Below are 8,831 nucleotides of genomic sequence, written 5' to 3'. Positions count from 1 at the left end.
TGCTCCGCCACCTTCCTTTGGGAAGTCCGTGCTGGCCCCACGACCGCTGCTCCGCGGCATTCCTTGAGCAGCCGGTGAACTGGGGACAGTGGCATGGACAGGGACGTGGCAGGAGACGGAGGAGGCCCTGGGGAGGCAGGACGGGCCTGTGGCCACCGCTTGAGTAATATCCCGGTGGCCGCATCTGTTGAGATAAGATATGCAGGATACTGGCCAGTAACGGTCATCTGATAACATCTCCCCTTGAGAAGGAAGGACCGGCCACCCGGCTTGTGCAACGGCCACGGGGCTCGCGGTACGCAAACCACCCAAACCGGCGGGTTTCCGCCCCAAAAAAAAAACCCCTCGCCCCTACGGCCAGTTGCTTTTTGAAGGCATCTCTTGGACGTTGCCGTGAGTCTTCGGTGGAGCTCGCCATGGCCATCTACAAGGTGAAGGTGGCAACGGGCGACATCCTCAAAGCCGGAACCAAAAACTCCATCTCCATCACCTTGGTGGGCAGCCGTGGCGAGAGCCACCAGACGACCATCAAGTACTGGTTCCTGCCGGGGACGGTGAGCGTGGGGACACGAAGCGGTGGCACGGGCTGTCCTGGGGGGTCCCGGCATGGGTTTTGTTGGAGAGGTTGGGAGAAGGGCTGGGTCACCTTCAAGGTTTGGAGGGAGGGGGTGGTGGTGGGAAGAGGGCTTGGTGTTGGGGGGGTGGAGGAAAGGGGTCCTGGGGATATCCGGTGGGAAGGGTCTTGGGAGGATGGAGGACAAAGATCCTGAGGAGGATGGTGGGAAGGGGTCTTGGTGGTGGTGGGGGTGGTGGGAAGGGGTCTTGGTGGTGGTGGGATGGTGGGAAGGGGTCTTGGTGGTGGGCTTGTGGAGGAAAGGGGTCCTGGGGATAGTGGGAAGGGTCTTAGGACGATGGAGGAAAAAGATCTTGAGGAGGATGGTGGGAAGGGGTCTTGGTGGTGGTGGGGATGGTGGGAAGGGGTCTTGGTGGTGGTGGGGATGGTGGGAAGGGGTCTTGGTGGTGGTGGGGATGGTGGGAAGGGGTTTTGATAGTGGTGGGAATGGTGGGAAGGGGTCTTGGTGGGGTGGGATGGTGGGAAGGGGTTTTGGTGGTGGTGGAGGAAAGGGGTCCTGGGGATGGTGGGAAGGGTCTTGGGACGATGGAGGGAAAAAGATCCTGAGGGATGGTGGGAAGGGGTCTTGGTGGTTGGGGGGTGGTGGGAAGGGGTCTTGGTGGTGGTGGTGTTGGAGGAAAGGGGTCCTGGGGATGGTGGGAAGGGTCTTGGCAGGGATTGAGGACATCCTTGGGGACGCCCTGAGCACTGATGCCGCCGGTGGGATGTGGCCGTATCTCCCGGTGCCGCGCCAGGGCAGCTGCCCACCGCCAAAGCCGTTGCCCCTCCGTCCCAGGAGAAGGATCTGACCGTGCGCTGCGAGCAGGACCTGGGGCCCATCGTCCTCATCCGCCTTCACAAGTGGCGGCTCTTCTTGGAGGACGCCTGGTTCTGCAAGGACGTTCGCGTGACAGCCCCTGACGGCACCCTCTACCGCTTCCCTTGCTACCAGTGGCTGGAAGGGGTCATCACGGTGGAATTCCGGGAGGGTTCTGGTAGGATACATCCCACCCTCATCCTCCTCTGCTAGCCAGGAGGTCCAACCTTGACCCCCCTCTCTCCTTTCCAGGGAAGAAGCTGGCGGACGATGAGCTGGAGATCCTCAGGGAGCATCGGCGGCGGGAGCTGAAGGAGCGGCAGGAGGCTTACCAGTAAGAGCAGGGACATAGGGATGGAAGCCCACCACGGCCAGGGTGGCTCGGCCAGCGGTGACGCTGGCGCCCATCCCCACGTCCCCGCCCGCAGGTGGAAGACCTTCGCCGAGGGCTGGCCCCGTTGCCTCAACGTGGACTCGGTCCTCGAGCTGGACTCCAACGTTCGGTTCTCCTGCGTGAGGGCCACCAACTTCAACGGTCTTCTCGTCTTCCAGTGAGTGACGCCCCAAAGTTGGGGAGGACCTGGACGATGGGGGTGAGGAACGTCACCGGTGCCAGGGAAGGGGATGGTGGGTGCTTGAGGTCCACCTCTCTCCCGTAGAGCGACCTCCCACCTTCTGGCAGGGTTCCTGTTGAGATCCACCTCCTGGAAAAGCCTGGATGAGATGCGCAGCATCTTCTCCCGGACGAAGGGCAGGGAGATCGGTGGGTGCTTTGTGTGTCCCCTCCACCCAGGGCTTCCCGAGAAGTCCCCGGCTCGACGTGGAGGGTGGGCAGTTGGGCGCTGACATCCAGCCACCCCTTTAGTCCCCGAGTACGTGGCCGCGCACTGGCGAGAAGACGACTTCTTCGGCTACCAGTTCCTCAATGGCAACAACCCCATCGTCATCCGGCAATGCGCGGCACTGCCGGCCAAATTCCCGGTGACGCCGCAGATGGTGGCCGACTTTTTGGGTGGCGGCACCGACCTGGACAAGGAGATGCGAGAAGGTCGGATCTTCATCGTGGACTACGACGTGTTGGACGACATCCCGGCCGGCACCATCCACGGACGCCAACAATACATCGCCGCCCCGCTCTGCTTGTTGCACCAGGGCGCCGACGGGCTCCTACGCCCCATCGCCATCCAGGTAGAGACATTCCCACCCCAAAAAAACCAGGAGATGACTTCCACCGCGACGGCGGCGGAGATAATCCCACCGCGCCGGCGACGTCCCCGCAGCTCAGCCAAACGCCGGGACCCACCAGCCCCGTTTTTTTGCCGAGCGACGCCGAGTGGGACTGGCTGTTGGCCAAGACTTGGGTGCGCAACGCCGACTTCTACAGCCACCAGCTCCTCACCCACCTCCTGAGGACCCACCTCTTCGGCGAGGTCTTCGCCGTCGCCACCCTACGCCAACTGCCGTCCTGTCACCCCATCTTCAAGGTAAGGTCCCAGTTCGGGACCACCCAGTTTGGGACCACCTAGTTCAGGACCGCCCAGTTTCCCTCTCCCACCCGTCGTCGTTCCGCTTGGTCGTCTCCAAAATCTTGGTTCTCCACCGCCAGCTCCTCATCCCCCACTTCCATTTCACGTTGCACATCAACACGTTGGCCCGCAGCGTCCTCATCAACCCTGGCGGCATCATCGATAAGGTGAGCTCTGGGGGTACTGGGGTCTACTGGAGATGATGGAGGGGGCACTGGGGTCTACTGGAAGGGCTGGGGGCACTGTAGTATAGTGGGGGTACTGGGGGTTACCTGGGCTACTGGTGCCCTGGGAGCAGTTGGGGCCACTGAGCATGTACTGGGAGCACTGGGGTCTACTGGGGGGCACTGGTGGGTACTGGGGGTTACCTGGGCTACTGGTGTCCTGGGAACAGTCAGGACCGCTGGGCATATACTGGGAGCACTGGGGTCTACTGGGAGGGCTGGGGGGCACTGGGGGCTACTGGGGGTTACCTGGGCTACTTGTGCCCTGGGAGCAGTTGGGACCACTGGGCATATACTGGGAGCACTGGGGTCTACTGGGAGCGCTGGGGGGCGCTGTAGTATACTGGGGGTACTGGGGGTTACCTGGGCTACTGGTGTCCTGGGAGCACTCGGGACCACTGGGCATATACTGGGAGCACTGGGGAGCACAGAGGGCCCTGGGGGACACTGGGGAGCATGGGGTATACTGGGAGATACTGGGGGGGGTGGCAGTACTTGCAGTAGTGGTGCTCTGGGAGCACTGGGGGACACTGGCGTATACTGGGAGCACTGGGGGACACTAGAGAGATGGGATGGGGGACACTAGAGAGCACTGGGGACAGTGGGGTATACTGGGTGCACTGGAGCATACTGGGGCCACTGGGGGAGTACTTGTGCTCTTGGAGCACTTGGGGCCACTGGGGTATACTGGGAGCACTGGAGGGGGGGGGGTGATACTTGGAGTACTGGTGCCCTGGGAGCACTTGTGAGCACTGGGGTAGACTGGGAGCACTGGGGAGCCCTGAAGACCTGGGGGACGCTAGAGACCGTGTCAGAACTGGGGAAGGACTGGGGGCGCTGGAGTATACTGGGGGCACTGGGGGAGTACTTGTGCTCTTGGGGCACTGGGCTATACTGGGAGCACTGGGGAACACTAGAGAGCATGGGCTGGGGGACACGAGAGAGCACTGGGGACAGTGGAGTATACTGGGGGTTCTGGGGAGCACTGGAAACCTGGGGGTCACTAGAGACTGTGTTGGAGCTGGGGAAGGACCAGGGTGCTGGAGTATACTGGGAGCACTGGGGAAGTACTTGTGCTCTTGGAGCACTTAGGGGCGCTGGGCTATACTGGGGGCACTGGGGGACACTAGGGAGCATGGGATGGGGGACGCTAGAGAACACTGGGGACAGTGGGGTATACTGGGGGTACTGGGGGTACTTGGGTGCCCTGGAGCATACTGGGGGAGTATTTGTGTTCTTGGAGCACTTGGGGGCACTGAGGTATACTGGGAGCACTGGGGGGTGGGGGGGGGGGCACTGGGGAGCCCTGAAGACCTGGGGGATGCTAGAGACTGTGTTGGAGCTGGGGAAGAACTGGGGGCGCTGGAGTATACTGGGAGCACTGGGGGACACTAGAGAGCATGGGCTGGGGGAACACGAGAGAGCACTGGGGACAGTGGGGTATACTGGGGGTACTGGGGGTACTTGGGTGCCCTGGAGCATACTGGGGGAGTATTTGTGTTCTTGGAGCACTTGGGGGCACTGAGGTATACTGGGAGCACTGGGGGGTGGGGGGGGGGGCACTGGGGAGCCCTGAAGACCTGGGGGATGCTAGAGACTGTGTTGGAGCTGGGGAAGAACTGGGGGCGCTGGAGTATACTGGGAGCACTGGGGGACACTAGAGAGCATGGGCTGGGGGAACACGAGAGAGCACTGGGGACAGTGGGGTATACTGGGGGCACTGGGGGTACTTGGGTGCACTGGAGCATACTGGGGGAGTATTTGTGCTCTTGGAGCACTTGGGGGCACTGGGGTAGACTGGGAGCACTGGGGGGGGGGGGGGGGGGGGGGGGGGGGGGGGGGGGGGGGGGGGCGGGCACTGGGGAGCCCTGAAGACCTGGGGGACGCTAGAGACTGTGTTGGAGCTGGGGAAGAACCGGGGGCGCTGGAGTATACTGGGAGCACTGGGAGCGGGTGGAGGCAGGCCACGGTGCCTCCTCCTCCTCGGCGCACCCATGGGTGCCGCCCTCCCCACCAGTCCTCGGGTGCCACCTACGAGGGACTGCTGCTACTGGTCCGACGGGGCTTGGAGAAGGTGACCTACGCCTCCCTCTGCCTCCCCGATGACATCCGCCAACGCGGCATGACCCAAATTCCCAACTACCGCTACCGGGATGACGGGATGATCCTTTGGGAAGCCATCCGGAGGTGGGTGACGACCGGCCGGGGTGGTCCCATGGGTGCTACGGGACCACCCCGCTCGCCTTAATCCCACCTTCCGGTCGTTCGTCTCCGCCATCGTGGATTTTTACTACAAGGAGGACGCGGCGGTACGCGAGGACGCCGAGCTGCAGGCGTGGGCGATGGAGATCTTCGTCAACGGTTTCTTGAGCAGGACGTCTTCGGGTAGGGTGTTCCTGCACCCATGGGTGCTCCGCGATGTCCCTAAGGGTGGCGGGAGGAGTAAAGGATGGGATCCGTGACGATCTTCGTTGTCCTTTTCCACCTTCCAGGTATCCCGTCCTCGCTGCGGACGGTGGCGGAGCTCGGCAAGTTCCTCACCATGGTGGTGTTCACCTGCTCGGTGCAGCACGCGGCCGTCAACAACGGGCAGGTGGGACCTCGGAGTCATCTGCACCCAAAAAACCAGATGTCCCCCCAAAAACCCACGCCGGAGAGGTGGCCCTCTCCGAGGCCTGTGGGTGCTGGAGGGATGTCCCCCACCCTAAGGCGGAGTAGATGTCCGCGTCCCACCTCGCGTCGTGCTTGGAGGGATGTCACCATCCGTCCCATCACCGTGACAGTGGGATGTTCCCGCTGAACCTCAGGAGAACGTCCCCGTCCAACCCATCTCCGTGCCAAAGGGATGTTCCCATCCATCCTTTCTCCATGCTGGAAGGATGTCCCCACCCCACCCCAGGAGAACGTCCCCATCCAACCTGTCCCCATGCCAGAGGGACGTCCCCATCCATCCCCTCTCCATGGGTGAGGGACATCCCCACCAAACCTCAGGAGAACGTCCCCATCCAACCTGTCCCCATGCCAGAAGGACATCCCCATCCATCCTTTCTCCATGTTGGAAGGATGTCCCCACCCTGCTCCACCTTGGGAGACCATCCCCATCCAGCCCATCTCCATGCTGGAGGGATGTCCCCATCCAACCCGTCCCCATGCCAGAGGGACATCCCCATCCATCCCTTCTCCATGTTGGAAGGATGTCCCCACCCCGCTCCACCTCAGGAGAATGTCCCCATCCAACGCTTCTCCACACTGGAGCGATGTCCCCATCCAACCCGTCTCCATGCTGGAGGGACATCCCCATCCATCCCATCTCCATGACAGTGGGATGTCCCCACCTCACCTCAGGAGAACGTCCCCGTCCAACCCATCTCCATGCCAAAGGGACATCCCCATCCATCCTTTCTCCATGCTGGAAGGATGTCCCCACCCCAGCAGAACATCCCCATCCAACCCATCTCCATGCTGAAGGGATGTCCCCATCCATCCCATCTCCATGCCAGTGGGACTTCCCCATCCATCCCTGGAGAACATCCCCATCCAACCCATCTCCATGCCACCGGGATGTCCTCTGCTGCCACCGCCCTCTCCCCCCCTTGCAGTACGACCTGGGAGCCTTCGTCCCCAACGCTCCCTCCTCCATGCGCCACCCGCCGCCAACGGCCAAGGGCAAGACCTTCCTCCAGCACTTCCTCGACACCCTCCCCGAGGTGGACACCACCGCCAACATCCTGGTGGCCCTCATCCTCCTCAGCTCCCGCCTCGATGACACGGTGAGGGTGGCCCCACCACCACGACCTCCCCAAACGGTGGCTCTGGGTGGATTGAGGAACCTCAAGAGATGATGTCCCACGAGAAACGGTGGCTCTGGGCGGGTTGAGGAACGTCAAGAGATGATGTCCCACGAGAAACGGTGGCTCTGGGTGGGTTGAGGAACGTCAAGAGATGATGTCCCACGAGAAACGGTGGCTCTGGGTGGGTTGAGGAACCTCAAGAGAAGATGATGTCCCACGAGAAACGGTGGCTCTGGGCGGGTTGAGGAACGTCAAGAGATGATGTCCCACGAGAAACGGTGGCTCTGGGCGGGTTGAGGAACCTCAGGAGATGATGTCCCACGAGAAACGGTGGCTCTGGGTGGGTTGAGGAACCTCAAGAGATGATGTCCCACGAGAAACGGTGGCTCTGGGTGGGTTGAGGAACGTCAAGAGATGATGTCCCACGAGAAACGGTGGCGCTGGGTGGGTTGAGGAACCTCAAGAGATGATGTCCCATGAGAAACGGTGGCTCTGGGCAGGTTGAGGAACCTCAAGAGCTGCCCCCTGAGGCCGTGACTCCCCGATGGTGGTGGCCGCCACGGCTCCCAGCATTCCCAGAAGCTTCCAGTTGACTCGAGTCACCTCAACTGGTCAAAGCTGATGGGTCCCCGTCCCTGTGTCCCCTCCCAGAGGCTGCTGGGACAATACCCGGAGGAGCGTTTCACCGAGGCGGAACCTCGCCGGATCATCCGGACCTTCCGGGGGGAGCTGGAGGAGATCCGCGACCTCCTGGAGGAGAGGAACCACGTGGCCACGCTCAGATACAACTACCTCAACCCGCTGGAGACCGAGAACAGCATCTCCATCTGAGTGGGGGGGGCGCTCCCCACTCCCAGCATCGCCCAGTATCTCCCAGCATCCTCCACCCAACTCCCAGCATCTCCCACCCAACTCCCAGTATCCCCCAGCATCCCCCACCCAACTCCCAGCATCTCCCACCCAACTCCCAGTATCCCCTAGCATCTCCCACCCAACTCCCAGTATCTCCCACCCAACTCCCAGTATCCCCCAGCATCCCCCACCCAACTCCCAGTATCTCCCAGCATCCCCCACCCAACTCCCAGCATCTCCCACCCAACTCCCAGTATCTCCCAGCATCCTCCACCCAACTCCCAGCATCTCCCACCCAACTCCCAGTATCCCCCAGCATCCCCCACCCAACTCCCAGCATCTTCCACCCAACTCCCAGTATCCCCTAGCATCTCCCACCCAACTCCCAGTATCTCCCACCCAACTCCCAGTATCCCCCAGCATCCCCCACCCAACTCCCAGTATCTCCCAGCATCCCCCACCCAACTCCCAGCATCTCCCACCCAACTCCCAGTATCCCCCAGCATCCCCCACCCAACTCCCAGCATCCCCCACCCGACTGCCAGCATCCCCCACCCGACTCCCAGCATCCCACACCCAACTCCCAGTATCCCCTAGCATCTCCCACCCAACTCCCAGTATCCCCCAGCATCCCCCACCCAACTCCCAGTATCTCCCACCCAACTCCCAGTATCCCCCAGCATCCCCCACCCGACTCCCAGCATCCCACACCCAACTCCCAGTATCCCCTAGCATCTCCCACCCAACTCCCAGTATCCCCCAGCATCCCCCACCCAACTCCCAGTATCTCCCACCCAACTCCCAGTATCCCCCAGCATCCCCAACCAAACTCCCGGCATCTCCCACCCAACTCCCAGTATCCCCCAGCATCCCCCACCCAACTCCCAGCATCCCCCACCCAACTCCCAGCATCCCCCAGCATCCCCCACCCAACTCCCAGCATCTCCCACCCAACTCCCAGTATCCCCCACCCAACTCCCAGCATAACCCCACCCAACTCCCAGCATC

The 8,831-nt window shown here is 62.3% G+C and overlaps 1 protein-coding gene across 1 annotated transcript; it reads left to right on the top strand.

The window, feature by feature from the left end:
- The first annotated feature begins 282 nt into the window (after positions 1-282).
- On the top strand, positions 283-7,834 carry LOC115337613 (hydroperoxide isomerase ALOXE3-like). The gene is made up of 13 exons (XM_030005982.2): positions 283-554; positions 1,410-1,608; positions 1,683-1,764; positions 1,859-1,981; positions 2,090-2,193; positions 2,296-2,618; positions 2,711-2,914; positions 3,037-3,123; positions 5,198-5,360; positions 5,437-5,565; positions 5,673-5,773; positions 6,780-6,950; positions 7,623-7,834. The coding sequence occupies exons 1-13, from the start codon at positions 417-419 to the stop codon at positions 7,800-7,802; spliced, it is 2,004 nt and encodes a 667-aa protein (XP_029861842.1). The 5' UTR covers positions 283-416; the 3' UTR covers positions 7,803-7,834.
- Positions 7,835-8,831: the final 997 nt, after the last annotated feature.

Source organism: Aquila chrysaetos (assembly GCF_900496995.4).
Source record: "Aquila chrysaetos chrysaetos chromosome W unlocalized genomic scaffold, bAquChr1.4 W_unloc_5, whole genome shotgun sequence".
Classification (NCBI taxonomy): domain Eukaryota; kingdom Metazoa; phylum Chordata; class Aves; order Accipitriformes; family Accipitridae; genus Aquila; species Aquila chrysaetos.
Note: the sequence above shows the minus strand (reverse complement) of the source record. Positions and strands in the feature narration are given on the sequence as shown.